We start from the raw sequence: 17,514 nt of genomic DNA on the forward strand, positions 1-17,514 counted from the left end.
GGACGCGGCTGTCCCAGCTGACCAGCTCTCTGTGGGCACAGGGGCTTGGGTGGGTCTCACCCTCAGAGCAGCTTTTCCTCAGGGACAGGATTTGTTAAAATGTTTTGACTAATTTTCAACAAAGTGCTACAAATGTTTTGAGGGACTTCTCTTCAACCTGTTCTGTCCTTCACTTTCAGCTTTGTCACAGACCTTGGATGGATGAACCTGGACCAGGAGCTTTGGATGCTTTGGGAGGGAAAAAAACCTGAACAAGAATATTGCTGATGGCAGTTGACCCAACAGGTTCCTGTTGGCGCTTTGGCCACCTCCAAACCCCACAGGTGAGTGGCAGCAGCCACAGCATGCAGTGATAAGGGTCCCTTTTCCAGGAAATCTTCCCCTGGTTGCTGCTCCTGCCAGGGAATGCTCATGAAATCCATCACTTCCCATCAGGCCATCCACAAACAGCCCAGCCTGTGGCTATCCTGTCCGTGCTCCTCGGTGCTCCAGAGCACACATTTGCTGCTTCCAAGCTCTTTGGGGCAGGACACAACCCCGTGGCTGTGGCACAGCAGAGCTCTGGCAATCCCAGCCCACCAGGAGAAAACACTCCTGCAAAGGCAACAGCTCCCCATCCCCACCTCCTGGGCACGGCCCAGCGGGGCAGCTCCAGACTAAACAAGTTAAAATGAGCAAAGCTGGCCCGAAAAACAGTTTATATTCAAGTGGAGGGGGGGAAATTGACAAAGGTTACCATTTTTGTCCTAGGAGAGAAAATGCCTCGGGCTGGGTTTGCTGGAGAGGACAAGGGGCTCATGGACCCACTCCAAGCAGCCCCAGCCCTCCTGGGGATCCCAGGGAATGCTGTGCTCCCATCACTCCCAGGAATGCTGTGCTCCCATCACTCCCAGGAATGCTGTGCTCCCTCACTCCTGGGATGCTGCCGCTGCCATTCCGGGTCCGTTCTGTAGGTGGAAGTGTTGGGAAGCCCAGCCGAGCATTCCCTGCTCTGCTGGAGCCCAGCACACCCACCCCGTGCAGGGACAGACACCCAGCTCAGCTGACACCCGAGTTCCAGCTCCAGGGATGGAGGGGAAGCCTCCGGGGGTGATGTCACCCCCCAGCCATGTGAGATACCCCAGTGCTGCCCCGTGACAAGCAGTGTCACACCCCCTGCGCTGGGCTGTGCCAGCACGGGGGGGACACAGCCTGAATTACCAGGTTCAAAATCACCCATTCAGTGATTGGTGCATCTTCCCAAAATACCCTTCCCTCTGGGACCTCGTGTGGGGTAACCTGGAGCTGGCACCGGGTGCCTGAGGTCCCGGGTCAGAGTGGTTTGGGGCTTTGTTCAAAACCCGAAGGCTTTTCTGTGCCACAACACCTCTGAAAAACAAGCACCCTCAGCATCTCCTGTCAGCTGCAGATGGCTCAAAATTCCCCCCCATGATGAGGGGACACCTGGTCTGGTGAGAGGGAGCACTGGGGCTGTCACTGCTGCTCCTCTCGCAGGAATAAATCACCCCCCAAGAATATCCTCCCTCCCTCCCTCCTGCTCCTCCCCATTCCCAGTGCTGTGTTTGTATCCACACGATGTTCTGGACAGGCAGGATGGGAGCACGGTAGTCGTTTGCCATCAAGGAAACCGCAAGCAACAAACAGAGATGTTATCTCTGACATCTGGCTCTGGTTTGGGGAGAGCTGTCTGCCTGTGTTAATGGGATGGCTCGCGGCTGTTTTTGTTTCAGGACTCCTCGTGGGTTCCCTTGGCAACAGCGAAGCCAACACAGAGATACCAGCCTGGGAACACAACAAGGGCAGCACTGACACCCTTCCCTCAGCAGCCAAGGACAGGAGCTGGTGACAGTGACCCGATGGGAAGGTGTCCCCATCCAACCTTCCAACGCTCCCAGGTGAGAGATTTTAGGAAGCTGTGCTGGGGGGTTCCTGGGATAACAGCCCCCCGAAGCACATCCCAGTGCCTCCAGCTGAACCCTGCTGATGGGTGCTGTGCACCCCCTGGGAGCAGCACTGGGCACAGGGGAACACTCAGGGGTTTGCTGATGACAAGCCCAGAAATGAGTTTTCACCCCCAGATGTGTTACTTTAATCATAATTCCCAAACCAGACGCTGGGCTTTGGGTGAGAGGTGCCAACCCCTGTCCTGTGTCATCGAATTCCAGACTGGTTTGGGTTGGAAGAGTTAAAGCCCATCCAGTGCCACCCCTGCCATGGGCAGGGACACCTTCCACCCGCCCAGGTTGCTCCAAGCCCCGTCCAACCTGGCCTTGGACTCTTTCCCTGGAGATGGCTCCAGCAGGTTTGTAACGTCCTTGTCCAAAGGGAGTCCGAGGAAAGGATTTCTCTGAATGTCCCTGAACATTAATTCATAGAGAATCCTGGTCTTGAGAACCAACTTTTATCCAGGGATCAGAAACCCAAGTGCTCCCCCAGCACAGCCTGGAGCAGATGAATTAATGCCTCATTCAGCTCCAGTTACAGCTTCCAGTTACAGCTGGGGTTATATTTAGAAGAAATCTACAAAAACAACCCCCAAAAAAGACATCGGCAAACAGAAGGAAGTTGGCAACAACCTCTGAGGCAAAGCTGCTCCTGGGCTGCATCCCTGCGGCTCCTCCTCCGTCTGGCCCTTCCCGGGCAGCCTCAGCTGTTCCCGATGGATGAGCCTTTTCCAGGTCCTTTTCCCCCAAAGGCACGTGCGGTTCTTTGTTGGGAACTGCCGATGACTGAAGTGACCTCCCGGTCCTGGTAACTCCAAACAAACAGCGCGGCTCGCGCGGCGCTGCCCGAGCTCAGGAAGCAGCTGGAGGGATGGAGGGACGAGGCTGGGATGGATTCCCATAAAGGATTCACGGGAACACGGCCAGGAGCAGGGTCAGCGCCGGGTCCCGGGGAGGTTCCTCAGGCATCTCCCCCTGCAGCTCCAGCCCGGGATGGGGCAGAGCAGCTGGAACTCAAACACGGGGGGGCCTCACCCCACAGGAGCTGCCCAGGAAGAGCTGCTCATCCGACGGGAAAAGGGGAGTCACAGAGAGCAGCACACTGGGAATGGCTTCCCATGGATAGAGGGCAGGGTTAGGTGGGATAGTGGGAAGGAATTCCTGGCTCTGAGGATGGGCAGGCCCTGGCACAGGCTGCCCAGAGAAGCTGTGGCTGCCCCTGGATCCCTGGGAGTGTCCAAGGCCAGGTTGGACGGGTTTTGGAGCAGCCTGGGATAGTGGAAGGTGTCCCTGCCTGTGGAACGAGATGAGCTTTAATGCCCCTCCAACCCAAGCCAGTCTGTGACTCTGCAATTCTATGAACTTTGGGAATAGGAGGATCCCCAAAAGAAACCATTCCCTGTAAATTGATGGGTTTGAGGAGGCAGCAAACCCAGGGTTTATAGGCAAAAAGGACTCATTGTTCCTGACAGTTGGAAATGAACTGATTTTTAGAAGATACAAAAATGTGCTCAGGGCTTATCCTGAGCTGGGAGCAGCTCCCAGGGCAATGCCAGATGCTCCTTTTTCCACCACACAAATTTTATTTCCGGTGTTAAAATCTCTTCCACATTAATCTCTGGCAGTGCCCGTTTCATTATCCCATCCCAATTCATTTGTCCTCTGCTGGGAGGATGAAAACCCCACATTAGTGCTCAGCATATTAATTTATAGTTTTCACCCTGTTGCAGCTGCATTTGGAGTTTATTCTCCCTCCAGCAGGACAGACAAAACCACCTGTAACCACCAAAGATGAAATCCAACACTGGATTTCCATGATGTAAATAAACCTCCATTTAAAAAAATAAAATTAAAGGGGAAATGTCACAGAAATTTCCCCAATTTATTTCTTCTGCTCTTTTTTTTTTTTTGGTATTAAAAACACACAGTGCAAAGAAAGTCAGTCTGTCTTTTATTTTATTTTTTATGTATTTTAATGATACGTGGCATCAACTGGCTACAGTTTCTATTTCATGCACTTTTGATGCTGCTGAGGAAAATTAAGATGCCTTTTTTTTTTTTTTTCCTGCAGTCTAATTTCTTCTTTTGTGGAAAAACTCCACCTGCAAGGCACAGGCTGGATCCCAGATCCTACAGCACCTCAGAGCAAGGGCTGTTCGTCATCTTTAATCCATGAGGCACATCAACACTTTGGCTTGTGATTTCCCAGTGGGAATGAGCGCTGGACACACGTGGGAAGTACATCTGTGGGATGTATGGTAAGTGATAATCTGATTGCCTGTTGAAGGACCAGCCATGGGCTGGACTCCTTCTGTGGGGAACATTAAATTCTGGGCAACTTTCAGTGGAAAATTGCCCCCCATGAGGCCCTGACTGACTGCTTGGAATCCCCCTGCTCCCTCCTGTCCTGGCATTCCTGATCTGGGAGAAGAGGCTGATCCCACCCTGTTCCACCCTCCTGCTGGGTTTAATAGGGATGGGTTTGGGCCCAGGAGAGGTTTGGCCAAGCCATGGGTGAGGTTTGATGCCACACAGGGAGCCCCAAACCAGCTCCACTGACCCTGCCAGAGGAACCAGGCCTGGCATGGGGGGATTAACCCTTTAGGGAAAGGTTTAGGACTGGAGGAGCGTCTGATCCTCATCAGGCAACAGCACCAGCTCTGCCAGGGGCAAAGAGAGGCCTCTCCGTCAGGGAAGGGCAGACACCCTGGTGCCAGGGGATGTTTTCTCCAAGGAGAACTCTCCTTGCCATGGGGACATTCCTGGAGCTGGTTTTACAAGCCAGGCAAAGAGGGTTCCTGACAATGATGTATTTTGCTCTTCGCTGAGCAGCTTCCTGGGAGGGAGGGGGAGAAGGGAAATGTTTGTTCTCCACTTGGTTTGGATCCAGGGTTTGGACCTTCCCTCGTGTTCCAAACACTGTCCTGTGTCTCTCCCCTCACTTTCCATGCATTCCTCTCTGGCCACACAGACTTTACCAAGGCTGCTGCCCCAGGACAGAAACAGGGAGTTGGTGGACAGAGCCTGGATTTTAGACCATGGAATCACAGACTGGCCTGGGCTGGAAGGAGCTCAAAGCTCAGCCATGGGCAGGGACACCTTCCACTAGCCCAGGTTGCTCTGAGAGCCATCCAACCTGGATTCTAGGAGGATTGGCCATCATTCCCTGCCCATGGCAGGGGGTTGGAACTGAATGAGCTTTAAGGTCCCCTCCAACCCAACCCTTCTGAGATTCCATGGTTTTAATTCCACCTCTGAAGATGAGTCCCTTTTAGGGACACTCTTCTGTTCCTCTTCTCCACTTGAAACATAAACAGCATTTCATTACACGATTAACAAATCCAAGGACAAACAAACATTATTGCAGCAGAAATAAATACAAATTTAAGTGAATTCCGGGTTGTAGAAATGGATGAATGGCACTGGCAGAGATTTGGCCCCCGGTGTCCATAAGCCAAGGGTCCTGTGAAGGCCTGGGCTGTTTCCCAGGCTGTGGAGGTGTCAGAGCTGGCTGGGCCGGCGGGTTATCCCGGGAATGCTCCTGGTCCTGGGCTCGGGGAGCGAGGCTGCCCTTCCCCTGGGGGCATGGGGCGGGCTGGGCCCCGCCGATGCCGATGCCAATGCCGGGCTGTGCCGGCCGGGAGCGGCTCCCTTGGCAGCTCTGGCCGTGCCCAGGGAGAGCCGCAATTCCCTGGCGGCGCCGGGGCTGCCCCGGGAGCGGGGCCAGGGCGGCCCCGGGAAGGTCCCGCTGAGCCTCCGCAGCTCCAGCACCTGCTCGCGGGCCCTGCTGAGCGCGGCCGTGAGCCCGCAGCGCTCCTCACACTCCCGGCGCACCGTCTCCTGCAGCAGGGAATTCTGCAACACAGAAACACACTGACCTGGAGCAGGGAACTGCAACACAGAAACACACTGACCTGGAGCAGGGAACTCTGCAACACAGAAACACAGTCCTGCAGCAGGGAACTCTGCAACACTCACACACACTGACCTGGAGCAGGGAACTCTGCAACCCCACACTCCCCTCCCCTCCCGCTCCCTCCTGCCCTCCCGGCCACAGCAGCACTCCCACCCATGCCCTTCCCTTGGGAGTCACTGGAAACCTGAGGGAAGTGCTCAGGAGCCATCCCTGCCCTCCTGCCCGGCTGGGAGCTGGGAATGCCGCTCCTGGGAAGGAACAGCAGTGGATGGGAGGTTCAGTGTCACTGCACCACTTCCTTCAGACCCTTCCTACAGAACCCTCCCCAGGGAATCTGTGTGGAATCATGGAATCCTTCAGGCTGGAGAGGCCAGAGTGCCAAGGCCACCCTGATCCATGTCCCCATCCCCAGGTCAGGGCAGGACTGACAGACCCACCGCCAACATCCCTCCAACTCACCCCCACTGTTCCTCAACCTTTGCCAAGGAAGAAGTAAATACCAACCCCGGCTCTAATTCATTTTGAGGAGTTTAATTTTCATTGCTTCCCAATTTTTTTCTGCCACTGAATTGCTCTGGACATTCCAGCCTAATCTTATCTGCAGTCCCTGACTGCACATTTCTCATGGAGCAGCACAGCTCTCTCCTCCCTTCCCATTCTATTCCAAGCATTCAGCAAATGCTTGTGGTCAGAATATCCATCACTCCAACTTCCCTTTCTTTGCCTGGGGGTCATTTCCATGCATTCCTGTGTCAGGGAACGTGGCTGGGCTGGGGGGAGGTGGGACACAGTTCAAAGAGTGGGAAGGGAGAACTGTCCATGATCTCCACTCCAAAAACACGGGGGATTCTTTGTTGTTCACTCATGTTTGTGTAGCATAACTGAGCCTACAGGCTGAGAAAGAAATGTCTTGTAGGACTTGAAAAATATAAATATTATTCAATAAAACACAATGTAAGTGTTTGCTGAATTAAAACTCCCTGTATTTCATAATCTACTGTCTTTATGAAATTATCATGGTCTTGTTCTAGGAATCTTTGCATTTCAGTGGGTTTTCTGGTCTGAAATACAGACACTCTGAGTGATACTAGAAATCACATGTCTCCAAGTAAAAATAGGCAGGCATTTCCTGGGTCATGTTCCTACCTCCTCCTGGACTTGACTCAAGCTGTGAATCAGCTGTGTCCTCTCCTGGGTTAATTTTTCCAGTTCATCTGACTTGTGTTTCATTTCTTTCCTCAGTTTATCCAGGAATGATTCATTGTTGTTCTTTTCCATCGTCAGCTGAAATTCGAGTTCACTGATCAGTCTTTTAAGGCTCTGGATTTCCTTCTCCTTGTCCCCATCCTTCTCTGCGAGTTTCATCTGGGCATCCTGGAGCTTTTTCTCAAGGATTTCTGTCTCCATCCGTAAGCTCTTGGTGGCACTGGATATTAAACCTGGTATCTGCATGAGATCAGACAGAAACTGCGTTCATCTACAGTCAGTATTTTTATACAGAGAGAATTGATATCAGACATTAATGCTGACTGGAAGAAAAACCCAACAAATTCAAACACTCGTGTCCTCAGAGAGAACAAAATGCTTTGGGTTTACTGAATGCCCTCAGAGGGTACCAGAGAGCTGTAATTAATCTACACTCAGAACAGAGAGATTAATTAGTATGTTCAAGATCCAACAGAGAAATTGAGGTAAAAATGGGAAAATTTCAAGTCAGTATTTCCTCAGTCTTAAAATCACAATCAAATACTTGTCAAGTGAACAAAGGCAAAGAGTTCTTTTCATCTTTAAAACTCTCTGCCAAGTCATAACTTTTAAATAACAGTGTAATTTCACCAAATTCCTTTCCTTTTCCCCCAGATTTCTCCAGAATCGTGCCAAGTCCTTTGCAAAGGTTACAGGTACAGCGTTTCAATTTCTACATAAAACTCATGAATCTGGAGCTCTGGGGAGCTGGGAATGGCCAACCCCACGTGGTGCCACCTCCAGCGGAGCCCAGAGGGTGGGAAGTGGCCCTGTGGGAAGGGAAAAACCACGTGGATGGGTTTGTGGGAACTCACCATAGCCTGAAACAGTCACAAAGTTTTGCAAAATGATGATGTCAGATTGAAACTTGAAATCCAGGGTCACAAACGGACTCTGGATAGAGAAAATATGAGACAGTAAAGAATTTCCACACCATTTCACTTGAACTGCAGTGGTTATTTTTTAGCCTGTTCCATTAAAAAAAAAATTAAACACAGGTCATATATTAAGACTGGGGAAAAATAATAGATCATCTAGACATGGAAGATGACACATAAAGGAGGTTTTATTGCTTCCCATTCCGGCTTTCAGCAGTTTTATCTGATGTGCTGCCACGGGAGTTTTCTCCTGAGCATTCCCCACCTTCTTCTGCAGCTCCTCGTGGTCTCGCTGGTACTTTGTGATCAGCTCCTGCTGTTTCTGCCTCTCCAGGTCCAGCTCCACCCTGGCCTCCTCCTTGACTTTCAGAATTGCCTCTTTCTGCCGAGCCTCTCCCTTGGCCAGATCCATTTCCAGCTGGGGAACGAGAGGGTTTCAGTCACACCAACCCCAAACTCGCTCCTTAAAGGAAGGGAGGGGGGATTTGGCAGCCTGGGATTCCGGGCACCGAACGAACACTCCTGACCCCCTGGAGCACGGCCAGGGAACGCTCCTGCTGCACAGCTCCTGCTGCACAGCTCCCACAGCTCCCACAGCTCCCAGCCCAGCAGGCTCCAGGGCTTCTACATCCCTAAATTCAGGCCACTGGAGTCCCACTAAATCCCCAGGAACACACTGAGTGCCTGTGGGCGTCGCTTCCAAAGGCAAATCGAGGAGCGGGCTGGGGAGGGAGGGACTTTATTGCTTGGAAATACCAGAAATCCAGGGAAAGGAGCGTTAGAGGGAGCTCCCCAGAACCTCCCATACACCTGTGCTGTGCCAATGGGTCACTGCCCAGGCCAGGCTCAAAAAATGGAGAACCCAAAGTGAAGGAGTTGCAAGTTCTGGGTAAAACATCCCAGTCCCGAAAGCATCTCAGAAAATGAACATCAGAAACTCAAACCTGAACGCTCAGCCAGGATTTCCTGAACAGAAGAGCCCGGATTCTGGAGGAAATACTGAAGGCTGTGTGTAGGAAAATACTTTTCCTAACCCAGGATGTTAATGTGCTATTTGTGCAGCCTGGGTTCTGGTGGATTTAATTGCACCAGGCTGAGAGGCACATTTAGAGCACAACCCCAACCCAATTACTTCAAAGTAATAAAAGCAGAAAAGCCCAGAATGAGCTTAATTGCAATTATCTTAATTTCACACACTAATTATGAGCAAAAGGATAACAAATCTCTCTAAACTCTCTTCTCTGTGGGGAAAAGATAGACTGGAAATATTTTTCATTATTTTTTAAAATCAAAATGCAGGCAATTATGGGGTGGAATAAGTGCAAACCCTCCACTAAGGTTTAGCTTAGAATTTGTATATTTTTAAAATCCTCAAGGTAAACTCTTCTCCCTTTTCTTCTCCTCCTCCTTGTTATTGTTATTATTTTAGTGACAAAATATATTTATATTATTACTATACTAATGATAATAACAATAAATGAAAACAATTCCTGGTTTCTCTGTATTTCAAACAGAAATCTTGCCCACTCGCTGCTCCCCATGGCACAGTGACCCAAACCAAACACTGTCCCCTTATCGTGTTGTTGATTTTTTGGCTGCTGAGCACATTTTTGGAGCCCTTCCCTGCGCTGCATTTTAATGATCCCAAAGCTGTAATTGCTCCCTCTGCCTCCCACCACTCTTTATCTGGGCTGAACAACACTCTGTGATTTTGGAGCCAGTGTGAGCTCCTCCCCAAATGACACCCTGTGACAGGGAGGTGAAGATGTTTCCAAAGGGATGGAACTGAACTCCTACCGCTCCCCAAACCTCCCAGGGACTCAATAAAGCTCTCAGACACTCATCACCTACTGAAGGAAAATATACAGTCATTTTACTCACCAATTATGGCAGAATTAAATCAGACAACTCACAATTGTTGTTCAACACTGCTTTTAAATTTTCCTTCACAAATAAATATATATATATATTTTATTTTTTTTTTTAATTTCCTGTGTTCACTTTGGGGTTTTTTGGTGCTGGTGGGAGAAGCTGCAGATGAGAACACAGCTGACACAGTGGCAGCTGTTTATGGTAAACAGCTCCTGGAAATAGGAGGTTCCCCAAAACAAATTTCCTGTAAATTTATGGGTCTGAACCAGCAAACCCAGAGTTTATGGGCAACAAAGACTCGTGTGTTCTCGACAAAAATAAACTGATTTTTGGCTGAGTCCCTTCCAACCCAGACCATTCCACGATTCCAGGATTTCAGGACACCTGGCACTTGAGGAGATCAGTCCCTGCCTCACTGTGCTCACTCACTGTGACAATTGAAAAGCCCCCAAAAAAAGGAGACAGAGGGTGCCAGGGGCCCATCCAGGGTTACCTTCTCCCTCCAGGTCTCCTCACTCCTCATCTTCTGCCTCAGCGCTTCCTGCAGCTGCTCCGTCCTGGTCTGGTGGGAAACCACCATCAGCTCCCTGGAAAGCACAACCACCTGGATGTCAGGATGAGCTCTGCCCACAGGGCTGGAATTCCTCTCCCTTTTGTCCAGCCCTCAGCAGCAACCCCTCCTCAGCATCTCCAGGGGCCACCACCTGCTTCCTTGTCTCACAGAAAACACTGCAGCTGATCTTCCTTCCCCCTCAAACCATATCTTACTATTTCTTCAAGATTTCTCAAGACAAATCTTGAAGGACACAGAAAAGCTGACACTATTCAAGCCAGAAATAGCATTTAATGAACTCAGAACACTGCTATCATTAATTAAAAAAATGTGGCGGGTTTGGAATTAAACCCACTGAGTGCTTTCTGTTGTTGAGTTACTGCTTGTTATGTGATGCCTTGTAAAGCAAAACTCCTGGAGAGCCTAAATTCTTGTAATTTATGTTATTAGCAACTTGTACACCATAAAATGCCGTAACTATTCCAATACTCCAGTCTCCTGGATATGATCTGGTACTCAGTGAAGTGTAAGGGTAACTTCCCACCAGTTCAGTCTGATTTTTAAGGTTCTCAGCTCTGAACAAAAGCTGCCTTTTCCCCTGGAATTCCTTGGCAGATGTGGAAAATAAAGCCCTGCGCTTCTGAGGGTTGTTTTCCCTGGAATGGGATCTCCTTTGAGTGCCTTTGCTTTAGACTTACCAGCCTAAATCCGTATTTTTCAATTGCCTTGACCATAATCTACAAACCCAGTTTTTATTCCTGACAACCGCGGGCTTGTTGTGACCATTTAAAAACGCCAAGAGGCACCGAGATGGTTTTGTATTTTAAGAGAAATGGAAAACCAATCATTGTCTGTGCCTCTGGTGCAGCTGGAAGAGAATAGAGGGCTATTCTGGGGTTTCAGCTCGAGCTGAGGCCCTGGAGAGCCAAGCAGGGGCTTTTTCTCTCCCATTTTTTTTAATAGGATTCTTTTTTTCCCATTCAAGTTTTGTTCATCTTCCAATAATTAAAAAAAACCACTCCAGTGAATTCCAAACTGTCAGGAATTTTCAGGACACGTCAGCCCAGCTGCCATTACCTCTCCTGTTTGAGCATCACCACCTCCTCCTCCGTCTGGCTCAGCAGAGTTTTCAGTGTCTCCAGTTCACTCTCTGATCGTCCAGTTCTTCTCTTCAGGTCCTCTTCTTTCCTCTCCTTCTCAGCCACTTCCTCCTGTAAATGTTTGCAGACCTGTTGGCAAAGTAGAAGGGATTCCTCCTTTTCCTTGAGCTCTTTGGTAAGCCTGCAGGTAAAATAAGGAAGTGTCAGCATTGGACTGACTCTATCCCTGGTTACAGACAGAAATAGAAAATTAACTATTAGGCAAAAAAAAAACCCTATGTATTTGCTATGAAGTTAAATGTAATGATTTCACAGAAAAATAGAAAAAAAAATTGCGTAAAACTGCTTTAAAAATCATACAATTTTTGCTCTCCTGCTCAGAAATATTATTAAAAAAAAAAAAAATTAGAAAATATCATTTCAGCATTTACCTGGACTCAGAAATCCCATTTTCATATTTCATCTTCTTCAGTTCATTCTGACAGACTTCAAGTTCTGTTGATTTCACCCTAAAAATCAATTCAAACAAGTGTGTTATCCAAAGAAATGAGCCTTTGCTCCTGCACAACCTGTTCCTCACTGCTGGCTGTATTTTCCAACTCACGTTTGCTACTTCACTCAAAAGGCCACAACCAGCAAGTTCTTTCAGCTCTAGGTAAGATTTTTCATAACTGGAATTTCCACTTGCAGTGTCCTCTCAGCCTGAGCAGGATCACAGATGTTGCAAACGATGAAAGTTTTAAGTAAAAAATTAATAAAATTGAAAAATAGCAATTTTGTAGGTAAGAGGGCTGGAAACTTTGCAGGTGTTGTGTCATTATGTCATCATTTCACCAATTAATAACCATGGTTAACTTCATATTTACATTCAAACAGATATAGAATATGTTATTTTATGAAATTGCGCCCATATTGCATCCAAATTTTAATATTACATTTGGAAGGCCCTCCCTGTTTATTTAACCACGTCCATGACATCTTTTTTCCACACTCAACCCTTACATTATCACTAAAATACGTTGTTGCTAAGCATTCCAAATATTTGCCACTTGCTTGTGGTCAGACCCCTGAATAGAGGAACAGAAACCAGAAAGTCCAGAGCAGAACAGCCTGAACCCTGTTTAAATTTCAGGAAAACGTGGGAAAAGAGGGGTGAGAGCTGGCCTTGACATTGCCAGAACCAGCTCCTTTCTCTTGAGCTCAATATCTGAGCTGGGACTGGGCTGAAGATGGAGCTCTGTGAGCTTCTCTTTCCTTGTCTGCTGCTTAGAAATAAGAATATGAGGATGAATTATTTCCTCTGCTGGTCAGACCCTTCTCAGATCACGGTGGAAAGCAGTGCTTTGGTGCATCTGTGGGTGCAGGGGGGAAGGCAGCAGGGAGGGATCCTCACATTAACAGCTTCTTGTAGTGGTCCAGCTCGGCCGTCACCTTCTGCAGCTGCAGCCCCGTGCTCTCCACTTGGTTTGTTAAATCTGAAAGCAAAAACATGGGCTTTGTGTCTCCAGTTATTCTGAAATAATGCAGAATTTATTTCCACCTCGGCCCTGTGGATCCCCACTCCCCCTCAAACAGTGCACACAGAGCCCTGGGAGCAGCACAGGCCTGGCAGTTGTAAAATGTGAATTGATTTTGCATTCTGTGCAGTGCAGAACACCCTTCCAATTTCTGTTTACATTGGAGCAAAAGACTGGCTTTACAGCAAGAAACTGCTTTTTTGTTTGTTTGGGGTTTTTTGTCCTACCAGAAAACATCAAATCCAATTGCATTTTAACACGAAAGGCTTTAAATCACACATAGTCTCCAAATAAAGCTGAGAGCAAACACAAGCAGGAAGGCAGACCCAAAAATCACCTGTAATTCTGCTTCACCTAAAACCACGACACTCCTTTAATGGTTTTATGCACTTGTCTTATCTTCTCTTACTGAACATTCTCTCTCAGAACACATCACCCATCAGCTTCAATCAGCCACTGCCTTTTTTCCCAGGATACATTCCAGCTCTTTACACATGTACAATTAATTTAATTATCTCATCTGGGTTTCTGTTTCTTAATATCACCCTTTTCTATTTTTTTAAATCCTAAGAATAGTCATAATTTGCAGATTTGAAGCCCTATAAACCAAAGCAACAATATGTACCTCAATCAGCTTCTCATGAACATACAGAAGATACAGAATCATGGAGTGGTTTGGGTTGGAAGGGGCCTTAAAGCTCATCCAGTTCCACCTTCCACTATCCCAGGCTGCTCCCAATTCACTGAGGTTTTGTTCCTTTTCCCACATATCTATTTCAGTCATTTCCAGTAACCATCATGACGATGGATAATCCCAGGGTGGGATTTCCTGCCCCACGACACACCTTCCCTTGGTCAATCCCACTGCATGGAAGATTTCCCTCTGGTCAATAAAGGGGAAAGAAAAGCTGGTCATTAAACTACAACCAAAAAAAAAAAAAATTAGGGAGAGAATTATATAGGCTACAGCACACAGGAGCTGTCAGATCCATCCCCAAACTACCAGCATTCAGGAAGAGATTTTGGGAGAGAAAGTTCAAATTACCTTGGCCTTGACTGAGCTCTTGTAAAAAACCATGGGAGTTATTTACAGCAGCCCCTTCTATCCCACCTGGCACCGATGGCAAGACAAATGAACCATATTTTTGCACAACACCCCCGCGATACCAAGCCCTGGGGTGGTGCTTTGGTTCCATGAAATCAGTGGAAGGTGGGCTGAGGTCAGCTGCGCTCAGGGATGGTCCTGTGCGACCACAGCAAGTGGTGAGAGCAGCTCAACTGCTCCTCCAGCAGTTTACAGTCCCTCACCACCCCCTCCCCTGGAAAACCAACCACGTTTTCCCTCGGCTCCCTGGGGAGGAACCACGGAACATCCAGCCCGTGCTGAACCTGGCAATCATTAATAATAACTGTGGCATTTTTTTTTCCTCTTCCTCCATGTGGGAGGAGAATGGACACAAGTTCTGACATAAGGAAAAAGGAGAGGGATGGTGCTTATTTCGGTTCCAGGACTTTGGGTGGTCTCTTTCTGTGCTGTTTCTTCTCTCACTCAATCTGGTTTCAGAAGTTTTCATATTCACTGAGCAGGGACAGGAGTTTTTCATGAGGGAGTAGATGGATTCAATTACACAGAGGGTTTCTGCAAGTCTTCTCCAGGCAGAATTCCCACCAAAGTCACTGGGAGCTGGTGAGCAGAAAGTCTGAGGGATCAGACCCACATCCAAATAATAGAGATTTCAATGAAAACCATGGTGAAAGGAGGAAACCAACAAGCAGAATGAAAACTTATGCTGAAAACTTGCTGAACAGAGAAAAATATATTCAAATGACTATGTAAAAATGTTCTCTGGTAATGGCAGTAAAGCAAACTGCAAAATGTGCAAGCCCAAGAGAAGGCACTGACACTCTGTCATACTGATACTCGCTTGAAAGCTTGAAGAAGAACCACATCTTAAAAGCCTTCAGTCCAAAACCAGCTCAGTGTCACTGGTGGCTAAATTTAGCTATTTTTGAGACTCAGAAGGGATCTCGCCACAGTCATTAACCTTCCAGTGACCTTTCATGGGACCCTGCAGTGACAGAGAGCGAGGGGACACAGCACACAGCGTGCACAGACATGAAGAACCAAAGAAACAGAACCAAAGCTGGTGACTGTTTCCTCTTCCTTGGGTGAATTCCCATCAGTGCAACCTCAAAACACCCAGCAGGGAGCCTGCCCAGAACTGGCTTCCAGGAATTCAGCCACCCAGTTTGCATCCAAGGGCACAGGCTCCAGATCCTGATGGGAAACGGCAACAACTGGTAAAGTTTTCAGCAAAAAATAAAACAAATAAGCAGCAAGCAGCCACTCTGGAAGCCATCAGCTGCCCAGCTAATTCCTAACAGATTCCCAGGGAGATCACATCAGAAGCTTGCATGATAGAGCTGTGTAATTATCTACTTTTCCTGCAAAACCTACAAAAAAAACCCAAGACAATTTCTGACAATTTTGGTCTCATCTAACTGAAAGCTCAGTGGTTTCTACACATGTGAGGAAAGAGTGACTATTTGTCTACTGGAGACTTTCTAGGGGGGTTCATGTGCACAGCTCAGATCAGAGAACCCTCACAGGATCCCAGAATGCTTTGGGTTGGAAGGGGCCTTAAAGCCAACCCTGTTCCACCCCCTGCCCTGGGCAGGGACACCTCCCACCAGCCCAGGTTGCTCCAACCTGGCCTTGGACACTCCCAGGGATCCAGGGGCAGCCACAGCTTCTCTGGGCACCCTGTGCCAGGGCCTGCCCACCCTCCCAGCCAGAAATTTCTTCCCAATATCCCATCTATCCCTGCCCTCTGGCAGTGGGAAATCATTCCCACTTGACCTGTCCCTCCATCCCCTCTCTCTCCATGTTTCCTGTAGCCCCTTCAGGCACTGCAAGTCCACAGTTTGGTCACCCCAAAACTTCTTTTCTCCAGGCTGGACAATCCCAACTCTCCCAGCCTTTCCTCACAGCAGAGCTGTTCCATCCCTCTGATCAACCAGGTGACCTCTTCTCTGGACCTGCTCCAACAGTTCCATGTCCCCCCTGTGCTGGCGAGCTTGGACTTGGCTCTGAGGACATGCAGAGCCCCACTTGAGACCCTCCTGCTGCAGCAGCCCAGGGACAGAACCCAGCACAGCAGGTCTGTGGCAGTCAGGGCTGAACCTGTTCCTTGTCACTGATTCTCTGGTCTAAATGACTGTGCCTACCCAAAATAAATGCATGTGTGCAGAGCCCACGTGTTCCCAAGGTGAGACAGCCAGCCTGCTCCTCACTGCTTGGCTCAGCACACAACAGGCCCTGCTGCTGCCCCACAGCTCTGCATCACACACACAACGGCTCAGGGAGGGATTGGTTTCATTTTCCCTTCATTTCAGCCTGGTTTGGGGACAATCAGGCAGCCGGTTTGGTGTTCAGGACAAGCTGTGACTCATCCCACGGTCACTGTGCTGCCGGGGCAGCCCTGGCCACGCTCCCCTGGCGAGCACAGCGCAGGCTCCACGTGTGCCCTCGTCCTGCTCACCTCCAACCCCACCACTGCCAGCAGAGCAGGACTGCCAGAACCACCCCAGCTGACAGCATTTGGTATTTTATCAAGCTTTATGAAGTTCTCAGCACAGTTCAGGCCCAGCTTCATGGAGAGGGTGGCTGGGAGGGACCTCTGGGGTGGCAAAGCTCACCCTTCAGCGCAGAGCAGAATCTCTGCCAGAGCCAGACCTGTGGGTTTGTTCAGATCCAAGGCTGGAGGGTCTCCTAGCCTTGCAGTCAGTCCCTCTCCAGCTTTCTTGGAGCCCCTTTAGGCACTGGCAGGGGCTTTAAAATCTCCCTGGAGCTTTCTCTTCTCCAGGCTGAACACTGCCAGGCCACAGGACAACGTGGATTTTTGCTTCTCCTCCAGAAGCAAAGGGAGGCCCTTCTGTAAGTCAAAATCAAACAGAGCATCATCCCAATCCCTCCTTGAAGGGAACTTGGGTGCTGTTTTCCATCCTGTTCATCTGCTTCCTCTTCCACTGGGAGGCTGCTGAAAAGCTCTAATGAGCCATTGCCTCATCACACTCGGCTCCAGCACCAGCCCTGCATTCCCCGGCTCTCCCCCTTCCAGCTCTCCCTCCTGCAGCTGGAATTAATAAAAAATACATTTCAACAGCACTTGTAGCATGAAAAGTGGCTGTTTGAACTGCAGCCTACCTAAAACTGCAGGGAACTATTCCCTCTCTGGGTTTTCAAAGCTCTTCAAAGCGGTCTTTAAAATGGCATTAAAGTCACTTCACCGGGATGAAAACACTGCTCCTTCTTTCCTGGAGCAGTGCTAACATTCCCCACTCCCAAGTCCCAGTCCCTCCTCCAGCTGCCTGCAAGTTTCTATCATCTCTCATTATGTCAGCAGACCACTTAGTTTATATTTAGGAACTGAGGTAGCCCATGGAGCAGGAGCATCAAAAGACTGAAAATTCACATTTCACGAGCATCA

General features: G+C 48.9%; 1 protein-coding gene across 1 annotated transcript in view; it reads right to left on the minus strand.

Annotated features, from left to right (window-relative positions):
• Nucleotides 1–5,076: 5,076 nt before the first annotated feature.
• The window catches only part of LEKR1 (leucine, glutamate and lysine rich 1), a 32,002-nt gene continuing 19,564 nt past the window's right edge, over nucleotides 5,077–17,514 (minus strand). The window contains exons 6-12 of the mRNA XM_027894852.1: nucleotides 12,901–12,982; nucleotides 11,939–12,016; nucleotides 11,485–11,688; nucleotides 10,348–10,441; nucleotides 8,248–8,400; nucleotides 7,006–7,305; nucleotides 5,077–5,798 (exon numbers count right to left, since the gene is read on the minus strand). Of these exons, the coding sequence (XP_027750653.1) occupies nucleotides 5,445–5,798; nucleotides 7,006–7,305; nucleotides 8,248–8,400; nucleotides 10,348–10,441; nucleotides 11,485–11,688; nucleotides 11,939–12,016; nucleotides 12,901–12,982 (1,265 nt within the window). The 3' untranslated portion in view covers nucleotides 5,077–5,444. The remainder of the gene's footprint in view (nucleotides 5,799–7,005; nucleotides 7,306–8,247; nucleotides 8,401–10,347; nucleotides 10,442–11,484; nucleotides 11,689–11,938; nucleotides 12,017–12,900; nucleotides 12,983–17,514) is intronic.

The sequence above is a fragment of the Empidonax traillii genome, unplaced genomic scaffold (genome assembly GCF_003031625.1).
Source record: "Empidonax traillii isolate 1590-97213 ecotype Southwest subspecies unplaced genomic scaffold, ASM303162v1 scaffold444:size1099390, whole genome shotgun sequence".
NCBI lineage: Eukaryota > Metazoa > Chordata > Aves > Passeriformes > Tyrannidae > Empidonax > Empidonax traillii.